This window comes from Microcaecilia unicolor, chromosome 4 (genome assembly GCF_901765095.1).
Source record: "Microcaecilia unicolor chromosome 4, aMicUni1.1, whole genome shotgun sequence".
Classification (NCBI taxonomy): Eukaryota; Metazoa; Chordata; class Amphibia; order Gymnophiona; family Siphonopidae; genus Microcaecilia; species Microcaecilia unicolor.
In genome coordinates, this window is record NC_044034.1 from 298,476,038 (window position 1) to 298,494,982 (window position 18,945).

The following is an 18,945-nucleotide window of genomic DNA, read 5'->3' on the forward strand; positions in this document are numbered from 1 at the left end:
TTCACTGAATCTCACAGCCCTACTCATACCCATCATACCCCTTGTGGTTTTTATATCTAGCCAAAATATTTCAGAGTCCACTGAAATGTTCTGGTTTCATAATAACATAAATATTAATAACTAACAAAGGTTAGAGGATGTTGGACATTGAAAATAAAATTGTTATGGGGAATGGCTAAACAGGCTAGGGTTCTTCTGCTTGAAGGTGATGAAAGAGGATATGACAGAGGCTTATCAATTAATGAGTGAGGGGTGGATTGGTAACTAGGGAAACAGTTATTTCCCCCTTCAGGACACTCCCTGAACACCCTAATGGTTAGAGCAGTGGACTAAGACCCAGGGAACCCAAGTTTGGATTCTGCTGAATCTCCTTGGGCATCATGGGCAAGTCATCTAACCTACTATTGCCTCAGGTACAAAAACTTAGATTGTGATTCCAGTGACAGGGAAGTACCAACTATACCTGCATATCTGCTCTGTACTTTCTGTGACTGGAGGAGCAGAATATAAGCACATATATTAAATTAAACTAACTGGTAGCAGATGTAAAACAAATTTGAGAAGGAATTTTTCACTTAACACAGAAGCTGTGGAATTTGTTGGTAAAGGATATGGTCAAGCTTACCAGTACAGCTGGGTTTAAAAAAGGTTTGGAGAAGTTTCTAGAAAAGCCTATCATCAATTATTAACCAGGTAGTCTTGGGGTTCACCACCTTCTACCTCTCAGACTGAACATCACGGAAGGGATTTTTCTCCATTGGCATGTACTGTCAGAAATGGGATGTGGATTCCATGGACCTTTGGTCTGTCTTGGCGTAGAACATCTTATCTTCTCATAATAAATAAGATTATTACACCTGATATACAGGAAAACCAGGAAATGGGTGCAGAATGGTCTGGCCAGAGTTCATAATGATTTATTTAAAGCCGAGCAACCATTCAGTTTCTGTGATTATCCAGAACGGCTTGGCAACAGTGAAGAGCCTGTACACAAACAGCTGCTTGTCCGCATAAAGATTTAACAAAGGCCACTTCTTGGTAACAGATAGAGGGCAACACAAGGCAGGACAGAGTTTCATGCTTTCAGGTACAAGTCTCCCTTTTCCTTTGTCAGCCGGGATTTTTAGGCTTCCTTGATTATAGGTAGGTGTGTCTGCACTAGAACAGTCATACAGTCTCCTGAGATTCATACCCTGTGCTGGGCTACACTCTTTCCACGAGTTTAACTGGGGGTATTCTCTGTGGTGTTATATTACCCAAGAAATTAGAGTCCGTGAAATGCTTACCTAGCATTTCACATGTTTATAAAAATTAGATTTATGACCATTTGATATAACAAGTTAGCAAACTATAATAAAATAAATGACAAATAATAACACAATAAAATAAAGGGTCGGGCATTTAGTGCACTATTAATATGATAATTTTTTTAAAATGTTAACTACAATTCCATTTTTTAATCATGATCAAAATGTTTAAGTCCTATCTGTTGTCCACCATTGCTTTCTGTCCCCTGCCTATCCTATTTCACCTTGGCAAGCAGAGGGAAGGCATCGGCATTAGTTGCAAGTAGCATGTGGGAGTCGCTGCCGGAAGACCCAATGAAGAGCCAGATAAATGTTAAGATAAATACAAGGAGGGGGATGCTGGACCTGTGTGCTGGGGGAGGTAGCTACAACAGCAGAGGAGAGGAGAGAAATGGGTGTCTGTGTGTCAAGGATAACAGGTTTAACAGCAGAAGGGAAGCCACTTGGGTGTATGTACAGGGAAAGGATGCAGCAGGAGAGGAGACCTGTATGGATGGGAGGGGGAACAATATGCTGTAGGAAGGAATCGTGTGTATGCAACTTTTCATTATATCCAGCAGATTTTAAAAATGTCAGTGCAGTGGGACTTTACTAGTACCAAGCCATCCAGCCCAGAGGTGCAACTAATCATGTGATTAAAATTTTTAATACCATGATTAATTTTGATTAAAAGTTTGATCGTTGTTCAACCCTTATTGAATAATATGTTGTGAAGGAAAATCAACCACGCTGAGCATTTGTTCAAAAGGATGTTTGGGTCAGCGTTAAAAAAAATTGAAAAGCATGTGGCCAAAATGCATGCCGTGATTAAGCGTGATCAATTGTACTATAAAAGTTTTTAATCGAATGATTAATTGTTTAAAATGTGGAATCATTGCCCACCGATAATAAAATATATAGAACACCCCAGCCATAAAAAAGAACACATTCACATGACCCATGTACAAACACGATTAACAACAACAAATAAACATACCTCACACAAAATGCACGTAAAAATAAAACATTCAGGGGCCCTTTTACTAAAGGATTGGCATGCAACAACAGGCTTGCGTGTTGCCACTGCAGTAGTGAGCCCTTGCTCCTTGACAGAGTGCGGAGGATCCGCAAAGCGCCGCACTCAGGCACCCGGACAACCCCTAGCTTCACCTGGGAAGCGACCACCGTTCCCCGGGAGTTGAGCCCCCAGGTGCAGGTGGCCACCAGGACTTCCGGATTCTGTCGGGGTCAGACGGCCACCAGCCGTGGCATGCAGGAGTAGAACAGATCCGGAACACAGATCGGGCATGCCGCAAACAGAGAATGGTCAGGTTCAATCCACAGGTCAGGGCAGGCAGCAAGCAGAGAATGGTCAGGTTCAATCCAAGTCAGCATCAACAGGAAAAACCGGCAGAAGAACACTCAATCACCAGCACCAAACCTCTAACAAGATAGAAGCCGAAGCAAAGATGGAGTCCCAGGCCAGCTCTTAAATAGGTCTCCAATCAGAGGAACCTGGTCTCAGCTGAGAGGCGAGAGATCTCATAGGGCACGCCCAAAAGACATTCAAGATGGCTGCCTCCTAGATGAGCTACCGAAGATGGCTGCTCCTCAAACGATCCTCCCAAGATGGCTGCCCTTCAGATGCTCTACCCAGAATGGTTGCTGCTCAGATGATCCTTCTAATATGGCCGCTGCCCGAGGAGCAAGGTAGGGATGCAACACTGTGTGCCAATCCGGAACAGTAGCTCCCACCCCCCAGCATCCGCCAATCACGGCGCTACAAAAATATTTTCTATTTTTGTAATGCTGGTGCTTACCCAGTGATAATTGCTGCCTGGTTAGCGTGGGAGCCCTTACCACCACCTCAGTGAGAAGAAAAGATAGCCTTTTACCTGCTGCGTTAAAAGGGGGCCTCAGTAAGTGTCAAAAAACACACGCTGATTCTAGCACAAGTCCCCTTTTACCGCACCTTTGTAAAAAAGACCCCTCAAACAACCACAAATATCACAACACAGAATACAAAGAAACAACACACCATCTCCAAGTAAAATCCTAAAATGTTTTATAGCAACAGACTTAACACTTCCCAACATCCAGAAAAAGTTCAAATGATCCGTGTTTCAAATTGAATGAAAACATCAAAGATCCAGAAGTTCTGGTGGAGAATCCATCTTCTAAAATTCAGAATAATTTTACATGAGGCGATCATCTTCACTGTACTAAACAACTATCAATTAACTTTGTATTTTATTTATTTCTTATATACCTGGCCACAGTCCCAAAAGCTATTGAAGCAGTATATATTCAGATACTGTAGGTGATTTTCTATTTCAGGAGGGCTTATCTAAAAGGCCCTTTCACTGGGCTTAGCACTTCTTAATATGGGACTTTCCTGACCGCTAAGCCCAGATCCAACACAGCAGTACTTAGGTATTTAATTTTTATTTTAATTTTGTTTACTTTGCAGTGTCCTGCGCTAATTTTTTCATTAGCATAGGGGAGCAGTTCCTGCCTCCTATTTAGGAAGCATTAAGTGCTCCATTGTTAACTCGGCATTAGCCAGTTAATACGCACTAATGTGAACACACTAGCTGGTTATCGTTTCCATGTCAATTCTCTACCCCATGGCATGCCCCCTCAAAAACATTTTTTAAATAATGTGCACTTATAGGGGGGATTCTATATATGGCGCCTAAAAGGCTTACGCAGGAAACATTTTCGCATAAGTGTACTCTATAAGCGGGGCCTAGATTTAGGCACGGTATATAGAATTCGCTTAGTTGATTTCTGAGCTCCTAAAACTACCTACATCCATGTATACCAATGAAAACATGCCGTAAATCCTGGTACGTAGATTTAGGCGCACTGGGCCATATTATATAACTATGTGCGTAAATTTTAGAATGCCCACGAAATGCTCATTTTCCCACCCATAACTATGTCCTTTTTTGGCTATGCACGTTAGAAGTTAGGTGCATTGCGTTACAGAATACGCTTAGCGAGTTGTGCGCATAAATTCTAATTATTGCCAATTAGTGCTCATTATTACTTAAGTGCTGTTATCAACACTGATTGGCTTGTTAAGCCAATTAAATTATGCGTGTTGTTACAGAACACACTTGGATATTGGTGCGGATCTCTAGGCACTCTATATAGAATCCAGTGGAATACTTTGTTTGAAAATGAAAATCACGTTGAGTTAAATACCTTTTCATATCTCCATTTACTACTACTAATCATTTCTATAGCGCTACTAGACATTCGCAGCGCTGTACACTTGAACATGAAGAGACAGTCCCTGCTCGACAGAGCTTACAATCTAATTAGGAAACTGAGCACAATACATAAAAACAATTATACCAAAAATATATTAATTGCAATACTGGATCGATGGCGATTACATGCCCACCCTGACCAATGTTTTGGCTTAAGTGTAATGCCAGTGTGGTGGTAGCATGTGGGTCTGACTGATCCAATAGCAACTTTCTGTTACAGACAGTGAAAATAAGTGATATTATAGGGAGCCGGGTGTTTTAAGTACTGAAAGTCAAGTTATGACATAATGCAAATTTATTTTTAAACGTCAGTGTTTCCTAAGGGTTCCTTTCACAAAACCGCAGTAGTGATTCCCATACGGCAAATGTGACAGAGCTCATAGGAATTGAATGGGCTTAGTTGCAATTGCCGCACCGGGAATCACTACTGTGGCTTTGTAAAAGGCGCCCAAAGTTTCCATAAGTATGTATGGGGTTTATGTTTGGTGCAGGATACTGTTTACTTAGAAATCTGTCATCAAGTGAATGCTAAGGCTTTAGTTAGGAGTATACCAAGCACTACTCACACCTATATGCCTAGTGCCCCCTTATGTTAAGTTTGGCCCCCCCCCCCCCCACCCCCAAAAATGTCATGTCTGGCTACGCCACGGCTAGGCAGTAAGGAGGTACTAGGTAGCAGTGGGGAAGCCCACCAAGAACTATGGTACCAGAAGGTGTGTCTGCTTGGTGCTCCTTATATATGATCACTGATGACCTCTTGCTGGTCCAGTGAGCTTCTGTTGGGTGTGAGCATTTCTTTCTACCTCTGGAGCTTATATTTCCTTGAAGTTAGGTTGCAGCTAATTGGTTGCTGTGGTTCAGCCACAAGTCTGTAGTCTTTGCTACAGAGTCTCGAACTGTTCGGTTGGATTGCTGAGTGAGTGGTTGATTGGTAGTGAGTTTGAATCCTGGAAAACATCACAGCTGTATGAATGGTTGGTGAGCTGGTTGATTTTTTTTTTCAATTCGCCATAATGCAAATTTATTTTGACAGACATTTTGTCAGCTCAAGATAATTTGGTTAATTAAATACACAGGTAGGCTTGGGAGAATGTAAAGATGAAATTTCTACTTGTTGTTAAAATCATTCACTCATGAAAACTAGATTACATAAGATGAGGAGCTGATTTAGCTTCATAGATGGAGAGTGGTGCACATATACAACTCAAGCTTCTTGTGGCTGCAGTGATTATTTCAGCAGCTGTAAAAATGACATAAAGGGAAATGCATTCTGCTAAAATCATTAGGCTCCTTTTAAGGGGCATTTTCAATATGACGTCTAAATCTGATTTTGAACTTTTTGCAGAAAAGGTCCAAAAATCCAGGAGTGAACATAGCCATTTTCAAACCAGAAAAACGTCCAACATTTTGTTTCAAAAATGGCCATAGATGTTTTTGTGCTCAGTGTGTCTATCTAAAGGGGAAAAAACACACACAAACAAGCCATTGATGTGGGGGGGGGGGGGGGGCAGCATTCTTATTTATTTTATTTTGCTCACACCTTTTAGTAGACTGGCCACACAGACATCCCTGCAGAACAGTGGGGCACTCTAGGTGGGTACTGCAGTAGATTGCACTTAAAAGGTTCCAGGTACACATTTCATCATTGCCCCCTTATATTGTATGGTGAGCCCTCCAAAACCCACCAGAAATCTACTGTATCCAACTGTACACCACTACAATAGATCTTATGTCTGCAGGTGTCACCTATATGGTAGGTACAGTAGGTTTTTGGTGAGTTTTGGAGCGTTCACACTTTCCACCAAAAGTGTAACATCTAGAGTGGATTATGAGCTTGGGTCCCATTCTCTACAGTGCACTGCACTGACCACTAGGTTTACTCCAGGGACCTATTTCTTGCTCTAATAGGACTGGCCATAACATCTGAAGCTGTCATAAAGGCTGGTATTTATTTTTATTTATTTATATTTTGCTCACACCTTTTCCGTAGTAGCTGAGTTACATTCAGGTATACTGGGTATTATGTACTGTTTCTTTCACATCTTTGGGAGTGGGAGGGGTCAGTGACCACTGGGGAAGGGGAGGTCATGCCTTAATCTCTCCAGTGGTCACTGAGTGATTTAGGGCACCTTCTATGACTTAGTCGTGATTGAAACAGATCTAGACCAAAAAAAACCATCTTAACATTTAGTCCCAGATGTTTTTGCATTGTTTCATTATGAAAGAAAAAAAATCCAAGTTTTGGGAATGCCCAAATCCTGCCCCCTTGTGATATGGACACAGTGCATAGAAAACTGTTCTTTTTGAGATTTGTATATTTTCTTTAAACTTTCAATAAAAATACTCAGACTGAAAAAAAAGGGTTTTGAAAATAGCAATTTGGACGTTTTGGCAAAAAGAAAAGTCCGTCTGCCACTTTTTGGACATTTTTCTGTTTTGAAAATGAGACCCTTTGTGTGCTGCCTCTTGGCTGTCTGATCCTCTCTATTTAGGTTGATGTGGATTTCTTAAAACAAATATTTCTGCACAGTGAAGGTGGAGTACAACACTCTGGACTTGGTCTCTGCCTGTGCTGAGATCATTTGTAAGTGATTAGCCTAGTGATGTTTTACTTAGTAATTAATAAGCATGCGTTAGACTTTCACAGTTCCATAAGGGCTGGATTTAGAATTATGGTGCTATAGGCAGGATCAAAGAGCAAGATGATGGCAGCCTCCCTTTGACACTGGAGGTCAGGAGATTCCAGTTTTTGAACACAGTCAGAATCAGAGACTCCAGGCATGTGCCTATGTGGCCTGTTTTTAAATTGGGCTGTGGTTCATATGTGCCTTGCAGGAGAAAAAGAGTTGCATGTATAACAAATACAAAGTCAAACAAACCAAAAGAACGCACTACAGAACTATAATAGGACCAAATTACAAGGACACGCATAAACTCTTTTCACTTGTAAACAATCTCCTAAATACCACACAGGTCACTTCGAATAGTACAGAAACCCCATCGGCAACTAACCTAGTGAACTATTTCAAGGAAAAATCATAAAGCTCCAACGCATGATACCAAGCAATACCACTGAGTACACAAACATCCTTGAATACTTAGACCCAAAACCTGGGGAATATCCAGCCGATCGATCATGGACCAACTTTGACTTGATTTCAGTAGACGAACTCACACACTGGCTCGGAAAATATGCCAAATCCCAATGCAAACTTGACATCTGCCCTACTAGCCTATTAAAAGCCACCCCCAAACAATTCAAAAATGACCTCACGAACCAAGTAAATTACAGACTCCTAAATGGTCTCTTCCCCACGGACAAAGGAAATATCCTTCTCACTCCTCTGCCAAAAGATGCCAAGAAAAGCACAATGGACCTAACAGACTACCATCCCGCTCATAACAAAACTGATGGAGGGCATAGTGATGAAACAACTCACGGAATACCTAACCAAACACTCAATTCTACATGAGTCTCAATCAGGATTTAGATCAAATCATAGTACTGAAACTGTACTTGTGTCTGCAATGAATTCATTCAAAAAAACAATTGCAACCGGTAAGAACATACTCGTACTACAATTTGACATGTCTAGTGCTTTCGACATGGTAGACCATGGAATATTACTACACCTGTTAGAATACTTTGGAATAGGAGGCCCAGTTTTCAAATGGTTCAAAGGATTCGTAACCACCAGATCCTACCACGTAACAACGAACAATGACAGATCACCACCCTGGACACCGGAATGTGGAGTTCCTCAGGGATCCCCCCTTTCGCCAACTATTCTCAACCTGATGATGATACCACTAGCCAAACTACTAGCCAATCAGAACCTTAACCCCTACATATATGTGGACGATGTCACGATCCACATCCCATTCAAAAGTAACCTAAACAAAATAACCAACGAGATCAATCAGAGCCTCCAAATCATGCACTCTTGGGCGGACTCATTCCAGTTAAAACTGAACACAGAAAAAACTCAATGTCTAGTTCTCACTTCCCAATACAACACAAACAACTACCCTACCATAACCACACCTTACTGCACACTCCCTATCTCAGAAAATCTGAAAATTCTTGGAGTCACTATTGATCGAAACCTCACACTTGATACCCAAGTGAAGAACACAACGAAAAAAATGTTCTACTCGATGTGGAAACTCAAAAGAATAAAACCTTTTTTCCCAAGAAATATCTTCCGCACCCTAGTACAGTCACTAGTGATAAGGTAAAATTATGTATAATCATACCTGATAATTTTCTTTCCATTAATCATAGCTGATCAATCCATAGACTGGTGGGTTGTGTCCATCTACCAGCAGGTGGAGATAGAGAGCAAACTTTTGCCTCCCTATATGTGGTCATGTGCTGCCGGAAACTCCTCAGTATGTCGATATCAAAGCTCCATCCGCAGGACTCAGCACTTAGAGAATTACACCCACGAAGGGACACTCTGCCCAGCTCACCACCGCCGAAACGGGGGAGGGGAATTAACCCAGCTCATCCCCACACAAGTGGGGGAGGGGAATCCGTCCAGCTCATCCCCGCGGAGCGGGGGAGGGACACCACACCCGCCGATGCGGGGGGATCTGGCTTATCCTGCAACCGCAACCGCGGGAGGAGCTGACTGACCCTAACACCGCCGAAGCGGGAGGGGTACAAAGCTGCCCTACAGCCGCACGAAGCGGGAGGGAGTGCCGGCAGAATTTTAAGTCTCAATCCAGCCCCGTAAAACGGAGGGGAGAGGAATGCAGCAGCTCACTGTAACACAAACTCGTCTTAACTCTTGAAGAATCCAAGTGAAAAAACTTGAACACGAAGTCTTTCTGAAGTAACTGAAGACTAAACTTGAACCTGAAATGCAACCAGAATAAAAACAGTACAGATATCTGGGAGGGGCTATGGATTGATCAGCTATGATTAATGGAAAGAAAATTATCAGGTATGATTATACATAATTTTACCTTCCATATCATCAAGCTGATCAATCCATAGCCCCGAAGCAGTACTCACCCAGGGCGGGACATTGAAATCCCTGACCTCAACACTGAAGCTCCAAACCGGGCCTCCGCCCGTGCAGCCACAGTCAAACGGTAATGCTTGGAGAATGTATGAGCCGAAGCCCAAGTTGCCGCCTTGCATATCTCTTCCAAGGAGACGGATCCGGCCTCTGCCATCGAGGCCGCCTGAGCCCTCGTGGAGTGAGCCTTCAGCTGGATAGGCGGCACCTTCCCCGCGGCCACATAAGCCGCTGCAATGGCTTCCTTGACCCATCTTGCCACTGTAGGCTTAGCAGCCTGCAGACCCTTACGAGGACCTGCAAACAGGACAAACAGATGATCCGATTTCCGGAAATCATTGGTCACTTCCAAGTATCTGATGATGACTCGTCTCACATCCAGATATTTAAGAGCAGAGTACTCCTCTGGGTATTCCTCCCTACGAAAGGAAGGGAGACAGAGCTGCTGATTCACATGGAAGCGAGAAACAATCTTGGGCAGGAAGGAAGGCACTGTGCGAATAGTCACTCCTGCCTCAGTGAACTGCAGAAAAGGCTCTCGACATGAGAGCGCCTGGAGCTCGGAAACTCTTCTGGCTGAAGTGATAGCCACCAAAAAGACTACTTTCAACGTCAGGTCTTTCAGAGATGCCCTCGACAAGGGTTCAAAAGGCGGCTTCTGCAATGCTCTTAGTACCAGGTTGAGATTCCACGCAGGCACCACTGAGTGCAGAGGAGGGCGCAGGTGATTAACTCCCTTGAGAAAGCACACCACATCTGGCTGCGAAGCCAGGGAAGCACCCTTCAGGCGGCCCCTGAAGCAAGCCAGAGCCGCTACCTGGACTTTAAGGGAACTGAGCGACAGGCCTTTCTCCAGACCTTCTTGCAGGAATGCCAACACTGAAGAAATTGGAGCAGTGAAGGGAGAAAGTGAGCCTGCTTCACACCACGCTGCAAAGATACGCCAAACCCTGGCGTAAGCAGTAGAAGTAGAGCGCTTCCTCGCTCTCAGCATAGTGGCGATGACCTTGTCTGAGAAGCCCTTCTTCCTCAGACGCTGCCGCTCAATAGCCAGGCCGTAAGACCAAAGGGGGAGGGATCCTCCATCACCACGGGACCCTGATGTAACAGGCCCTGCTCCACTGGCAGCCGCAGAGGATCGTCGACTGAGAGCCTGATCAAGTCCGCATACCAGGGACGCCTGGGCCAATCCGGACCCACCAGGATTACCCTGCCGGGATGCTTTGCCACCCGGTCTAGCACCCTGCCCAACATGGGCCAGGGCGGGAACACATAGAGAAGCTCTTGTGTCGGCCACTGTTGGAGAAGAGCATCTACTCCCAGGGATCGAGGGTCCCGTCCTCTGCTGAAAAAGCGCGGCACTTGGCAATTGGCCGATGACGCCATCAGATCTAGGCTCGGCTGGCCCCAGCGCTTCGTGATGTCCAAGAACGCCTGAGCAGATAGCTGCCACTCTCCGGGCTCCAAGGTATGGCGACTGAGAAAGTCCGCCTTGACATTCATGACTCCGGCAATGTGGGCCGCTGAAAGCTGCTCCAGGTTCGCTTCCGCCCACTGGCAAAGATTCATAGCCTCCTTGGCTAGAGGGGCGCTCTTGGTACCTCCCTGGCGGTTGACATAGGCCACAGCCGTGGCATTGTCCGACAGGACCCGTACAGGACCCGTACAGGCTTCAACACCAAAAGCGCCAACCGAATGGCTCTGAGTTCCAGGAGGTTGATAGACCACTTTGCCTCTGCAGGAGACCAGAGCCCCTGTGCTGTCCTTCCCAAGCAGTGGGCTCCCCAGCCCGACAACGAGGCGTCCGTCGTGACGACAATCCACTCTGGGGTCACCAGAGGCATTCCCGCAGACAACTTGTCTGTCTGCATCCACCAGCTCAGCGCCTTGCGCACTGCTGGGTCCAAGGGAAGGCGCACAGCATAATCCTCCGACATCGGAGTCCAGCGCTGCAGCAAAGAGTGTTGAAGTGGTCTCATATGAGCCCTGGCCCAGGACACAACTTCCATCGTGGCCGTCATAGAGCCCAACAGCTGCACATAGTCCCAAGCCCGAAGGGGACAGGCTACTAGGAACTGATCCACCTGAGCCTGAAGTTTGACAATCCGATTGTCTGGCAGGAACACTCTGCCCACTTGGGTGTCGAATCGAACTCCCAGGTACTCCAGGGACTGAGTCGGGCGCAGCTGGCTCTTCTCCCAGTTGATGATCCATCCCAGGGAGCTCAAAAGAGCAACTACCCGGTCCACAGCTTTGCCGCACTCTGCATAAGAGGGGGCTCGGATCAACCAGTCGTCCAGATAAGGATGGACTTGTACCCCTTCCTTTCGTAGGAAGGCCGCGATGACCACCATTACTTTGGAAAAGGTCCGCGGAGCAGTAGCCAACCCGAAAGGGAGGGCTCTGAACTGGAAGTGTCGTCCCAGGACTGCAAAACGCAGAAAGCGTTGATGAGGAGGCCAGATGGGAATATGCAGGTACGCTTCCTTGATGTCCAAGGATGCCAGGAACTCTCCTGCCTTCACTGCCGCTATAACAGAGCGGAGAGTCTCCATGCGAAAGTGCCGCACTTTCAAGGCCCGATTGACCCCTTTGAGGTCGAGGATAGGCCGGACAGAACCTCCTTTCTTTGGTACCACAAAGTAAATGGAGTAACGTCCTTGCCAAGCTGACTTTCTGGCACCGGAACGACCGCGCCCAGGCGGATCAGATTGTCCAAGGTCTGCTGCACTGCCACAGCTTTGACCGGAGACTTGCAGGGAGAGAGTACAAACCCGTCTTTTAAGGGTCGGCAGAACTGTAGTTTGTAGCCGTCTCTGATGACTTCCAGCACCCACGCGTCTGAAGTTATTGTGGTCCACTCGCCCAGAAACGAGGACAGCCGTCCTCCAATCTGCACTGGGGCGTGGACCAAGACCCCGTCATTGGGTACGAGACCCTGGGGGAGGACCGGAGGGAGCACCTCCGGGACGGCGGTCTCTGCGAAAGGAATGCTGCTTGGGGGAGAAATTCCTCTTGAAGGAAGAGGGGGCAGAGGAACCCGACTTGCCCGGGCGGTACCGACGGGCTTCCTGCAACCGTCCTCTGGAGGTACCGGGACGAGTACTAGCCCGAGCCCTGACCTCTGGTAATTTCTTGCCCTTAGACGTGCCGAGATCGGTCACGATTTTGTCCAGCTCGACCCCAAAGAGCAGCTTGCCTTTAAAAGGCAACCTAGCCAGGCGGGATTTAGAGGCGTGGTCAGCAGACCAATGTTTCAGCCAAAGCCACCGCCGCGCAGAGATTGTCTGAGCCATGCCTTTCGCTGAGGCCCTCAAGACATCATACAGCAAGTCTGCCAAATAGGCTAAGCCCGATTCCAGGGCCGGCCAATCAGCCCTCAAGGAATGATCCGAGGGGGAAGCCCGCTGCACCATAGTCAGGCACGCCCTGGCCACATAGGAGCCGCAAACTGAGGCCTGCAAACTTAAAGCAGCCGCCTCAAAGGATGACCTTAAGGCCGCCTCCAATCTTCTGTCTTGGGCGTCCTTTAGGGCCGTGCCACCTTCCACTGGCAACGCCGTTTTCTTAGTCACCGCAGTGATTAAAGAATCCACGGTAGGCCACAGATAGGCCTCACGTTCACTCACAGCCAAAGGATAGAGGCGGGACATAGCCCTAGCCACTTTAAGGCTCGCTTCTGGGACATCCCATTGAGCCGAAATTAAGGTGTGCATGGCATCATGCATGTGGAAGGTTCTAGGCGGGCGCTTCGTCCCCAGCATAATGGCAGAGCCAACAGGGGCTGAGGGAGAGACGTCCTCCGGAGAGGAAATCTTCAAAGTGTCCATGGCCTGTAACAACAGGTTGGGCAAATCCTCTGGGCTAAAAAGCCGCGCTGCAGAGGGGTCATCCGCTCCATCCGAGCGGGGATCCGTCTCCTCCAAGGAATCCGCAAAGGACCGTTGGGAGACCTCAGACACGCTGCCCTCATCTACATCGGAGGAGACAAATTCCTCCAAGGCCTGGGAATCAACCCGAGGGCGTTTACCTCTGGGAACCTCAACCTCTTTACCAGACGAGGGAGCAGGGGCAGCGTTGTGCATGAGGAAGGCCTGATGCAGCAGCAAAACAAACTCGGGGGAGAAACCCCCCAGACTGTGCACTTCCGCAGCCTGGGCAACAGCCCTAGACGCACCCTCAACCGGCGCTCGCAATAGCGGGGGAGAGACATGCTGCGCATCCAAAATGGCGTCCGGCGCGAAACTCCGCGAAGGAGCCGCGCGGGAAGAACGGCTCTTAACTTTAGCCGCTTCTGTGCCGTCGCCCAAATTAAGGGCGTTCATGGCATTAATGTCTCCAACCTCAAGGGCGGCCCAAGAAGAAGCCGTCCGAGCCGCGTGGCCGGCCAAGATGGCGGAGGCGAGGAGCGGGGGATGGGCGTTTATGGCGGGAAAACCCGCCACGCCGGAGGAAGGACCGGGACATTCATCGGTCACGAAACTGTCACCCAACAAGAGCGAATCAGGCTTTAAGACCCCCGCATCCCCTCTAGAAGCGCTCAAGCGACCCGGGGAGCGACCCTTTGCGCCCTCGCCCTCCGATGCCATATGCCACGAGGAGAAGAATCGGGGAACCCCCTGCCCGCTATAAAAAGGTAAAAATTACCTGCTGTCCGCTCCGAGTTGTAACGACCTGGTGTCCCAGTGAGTAGCTGCAATAGACGCTTAAATAAACGTCGAAATAAACGCCTTTAAGGACGTTCAAAATTTTTTTTTTTTTTTTTTAACGGAGCCAGCGGGAGGGGGGAGAAAAGGAGGGACCTGGCACCACCAGGTTTGCACTTGCTCAAAAGAGCCCTCAACCCCAGGCACTCAACAAAACCTAAAAATTAGGCTTGGAGGCCTAGCCAGAGCTGCTGCTGTGTGTGACCACCACCTGCTGAGATAGAGAACATACTGAGGAGTTTCCGGCAGCACATGACCACATATAGGGAGGCAAAAGTTTGCTCTCTATCTCCACCTGCTGGTAGATGGACACAACCCACCAGTCTATGGATTGATCAGCTTGATGATATGGAAGTTACCTGGACTACTGCAACGCTCTGTATGCAGGCTGTAAAGAAAATACCATTAAAAAACTCCAAACAGCCCAGAATACCGCATCCCGACTCATCTTTGAAAAAACCAAATACGAAAGTGCGAAGCCCCTAAGAGAGAAACTGCACTGGCTCCCGCTCAAGGAACGAATTGAGTTCAAGATCTGCACGACCGTACACAAAATCATTCACGCAGATGCCCCACTCTACATGCTAAACTTAGTGGACTTACCGCCCAGAAACGCCAAAAGATCAGCCCGCAAATTCCTCCATTTGAACTTCCCCAGCTGTAAAGGAATTAAATACAAACAGGCATACGCTACTACCTTTGCGTACAAAAGCACACAGATATGGAACACTCTTCCCATGGCCCTGAAAACCATGGACAACTTAACTAGTTTTCGCAAATCTTTGAAGACACATCTCTTCAACAAGGCCTACAAAAGACATCCTTAATGAATCAAATCACTCCTTAAATCACCCCAGTGCTTTAAAACACCTCTCACACGACCTTACCTAACACCTTTCCATCTAAATCCTCATTTACCCTCAACTTATTATCGACTGTATCTAAGATTATGTAATGACTATATCATATTAACACCTGTAAGCCACATTGAGCCTGCAAAGAGGTGGGATAATGTGGGGTACAAATGCAATAAATAAATAAAATAAATAAATAACTAAGATGAGTGCTTGATTGATTTGTGATGAACTGCCATTTTCAAGTATGCACAGACATTGGATGGGCTCTTCCTATCAAAACATTAGAATATCGTCCATATTGTAGTAAGGAATGTTTGTATTGCATTCATGGAATTTAGAAGAGGATAGAATAGGTTCTTAGAATACAGAGCTCAAAACAGCTCTAGGAGAGCCCTAAGTTTCAGTCTATATATTGTGAAGTGGAAGATTTTTTTTCATTTAAAACATGTCTTTCTCAACCCTTATAATTAATTTTAATAATTAAGATTTGCATATACACTTATCTTTCTGCTTTGTAAGTATATACACATATTTTGCCATTTCTATCTTAGTAAGATAGTGCTCTTTTGAGGTATTTTCCTCCATTGTTCTTTTTCTTTCCTTCTGGTGAATTGCTAGATGCAAAAGATATGATCTGAAGTCAACTGTTATAAACCAATAAGTTGAGAAGAGGCCTATTGAATTTGTAACCTAACCATAAATGCACAGGAGAAGAGTATCCTTTAGCTGAAAGGAAGCTCTAGAATAAGGGGGCACAGGATGAAGGTGAAAGGAGATAGGATCAGAAGTACGTCTTCATAGAAAGGGTGATGAATTTATGGAACAGCCTCCCGATGGAGGTGGTAGAGACGAAAACTGTAACTGAATTCAAGAAAGCTTAGGATAAATATATAGGATCTCTAATAGAGAGGAAAGGATAGTAGATCTATGTTGCATCCTCACTGGGCAACACTCCCAAGCATCTAACTTTGGAAGCCCAAGGAATTTGTTTGTACATACCTGGTGACAATACTCATTTTTTCCAGTACAAGAGCTATCAGATGCAATGTTTTTACTTTTGCAATCTTGGATTTGTCTATTTCGGTGGACTTCCCTAATTTTTACGTGGGGTCCACTTTGGATCCAAATGAGCCGAAGGAGAGCCACTAAATATCTTCCCATGTGAGGCCTGATTAGTGTGTATCAATAATATTCACCCAACCAGCCTGTTGTCAAACTTTTCATTGGTTGTGTCTTCAAGGAGGTCAGCATTTCCAAATACATTCTGTCTATTGACAAATTCCTTGCCGTTCAAGCATGTGGCTTATCCTCCCATTCACTACCCCTTTTCCTCTGTGAGCTTAAGTAGAGACGCAGAGCTTAGCAGAATAAAGCCAGAATGATGATGATGATGATGAGGCCACCCAAAAGTCTCCAGGGGCTGCCGCTGGCCCCCAGGCCTTGCATTGAAGAACACTGGTCTATTTGGACAGAGTGAATTGAAGCAATTTATGTTAGACCTCTGGCTTTTGATGACCCCTGACGCAGGCATATCACAGAAACACGGGCTATGTCAAGTCTGTAATAGTCTGCTTCCTACATCCTGCCTTGAGGCCCAATATGCTTGTTTTGATGTGCTTTAAAGTGATGTAGCATTCTTTCATGCAGTTCAAGATGATGTATGACCTACTTTAAGCCATATAGACTGAAACTTAAGATATATTCTTTAGAAGAAAGAAGTATGATAGAAACATTTACATATTCAGCAGGCTTAATAAAGTATCAAATAAGCTTTTTCCATTTCTTAATAAGCTCAGGGATGAGGGCTCACAAAGAGATGTGAGAAAACATTTTCCCGGCAAGGGTGGTATAATCTGGACCAGAATTTAAGCATGCTCGTATGGGACAGAGAGGGAGTGGGAAAATCACAGGTCAGGTAATACCTGTAATAGTATAGTAGATAGGTCCACAAATAAAAACACTGAGTGAACCAAGCGTTCCTTTTGCCCACAGCCGTATCTGCTGTTTGTTTGTTTGTGTGTGTGTGAATGATGTGAAAAGTTTGCCAGAGTGGGGAGTATATCAATCAGAATGAGTCCTAATTTTTCTATTTTCTTCTTTCTCTGTTTTGTTTTAAATATTTAATAGAACAAATCATTGAGAAGGATGAAGGGCCCTACTACACTCACCTGGGATCTGGGCCAACTGTGGCAGCTATCAGGGAACTCATGGAGGAAAGGTAAGTCAGGACAACCTCAGGAAGTTAACAGGTTACAAATCTGAAAAATAACTTGCACAAGCATGCCAACTGCTTTGATAGAATTATTGGCAGATAGGATGATAAACCATGATCCTTGTATTTCCATTTCTCTAGTTAGGCTTTGCAGCTCTTGTAAATTTCCAGTGGTGCCTCTTCATCTTCCTTCAGCACCTCCTGGAAGCCAGTCTGCTAACAAAACACAAGACTGAAAGATGAAAATTTTGAGAATTACACTAGAATTTTGTGATTTTATTCAATTTTGTTTTTCATACAGTCTTCTCCAGTTTTTTCTCTACTATAGTAAGAGACAATAAAAAAACAGGCAATTTTATCTCATTGACACCAAGTTAGTTTCAGTAATCAACATTATTCATCCCCGATCCTCATTGCATTGCAAGCAGCACAAGAGAGAGAGAGAGACAACTCGAGACTGAGTGAGACAGAGACAAACTAGCAGCATTAGCAGACAAGGAAGAAGCTGAACTGTTGAGCTGGAGCCTGCCGCTCTGCTGAACTGATGCATATAGTGTTGCTGCATGTGGATCCTCCTGGAAGACTAGAAGATTCTCTCGCTGGCATGCACACACATTGTGGACGTGTCTGACTCTGGACTGGTCACTGACTGGACCGGAGCTCACTGGAATCTTTTTCATTCAGCGCAACCTACTGGCGCATACATGTGCGACCTCAGCAACGGTGCCAGCGCATCAGAAATGACAGACTGTCTCTGCTTCGCTGCCACTGTTGCTAATTGAGGGCACCACATGTACGCACCAGTAGGTCAGGTGACCTGAACTCTGATGCTGGCTCATACATGTGTCTGCCCAGCATCATCTCGGGCCAGTAGTAGAAAGGGTTATGGGAAACTTTAGTGTGCTGCTGCGCTCAAACAAGGAGGATGAGGCAGAAGCGGCAGTCTGAAGGTGAGAGCAAGGCTGGCTGCATACACTTGTCTTCCACGGGAACCCTACAGGAAATGCTTCTGTCTCCATGAGAGTCCTGTGAACCCGGAGGGATTCCTGCAAACCTCATTCCCGTGCAGCTCTCTATTCAGTTATCCCCCTATTGGCAGTGTTTCTTTCCTAGAGCTGGTGGCACTACTGCCACTTTATAGAGACCCGCTTTACTGCCGCCTGTTGCAATCACAGAGATCTCCAGGTTGCACTGTGCAAACTGGAGACCCCTGTGACTGCAACAGGAGGCGGTAAAGCAGAGTTGGTCATGCCAAGTTCTACTGGCACAATATGTGAGGCTGTTTGTGCTTTGCCTGCTGTCATCTGAAGACATGCTTAATTGCCCCCCCCCCCCCCCCCCCACACACACATTTATGCTTAATGTTGCTTTCCTCCAACACAAGGGTTCTAAACCCAATCCTCAGGGCCCACCAAGCCAGTCAGGTTTTCAGGACCCCCATAAATAGCATGAGAGAGATCTGCATGCAGATTGAGGCATTGCATGCAGATTTACTCATGCATATTCATTGTGGATATCTTGAAAACCAAACTGGCTTGATGTGTCCTGAGGACTGGATTGAGAACCCTTGCTTTAACAT

General features: G+C 46.0%; 1 protein-coding gene across 1 annotated transcript in view; it reads left to right on the top strand.

The window, feature by feature from the left end:
* Nucleotides 1-18,945, top strand: part of TET3 (tet methylcytosine dioxygenase 3) — a 348,515-nt gene that overhangs the window by 240,489 nt on the left and 89,081 nt on the right. The window contains exon 5 of the mRNA XM_030201791.1: nt 17,282-17,372. Within this exon, the coding sequence (XP_030057651.1) occupies nt 17,282-17,372 (91 nt within the window). The remainder of the gene's footprint in view (nt 1-17,281; nt 17,373-18,945) is intronic.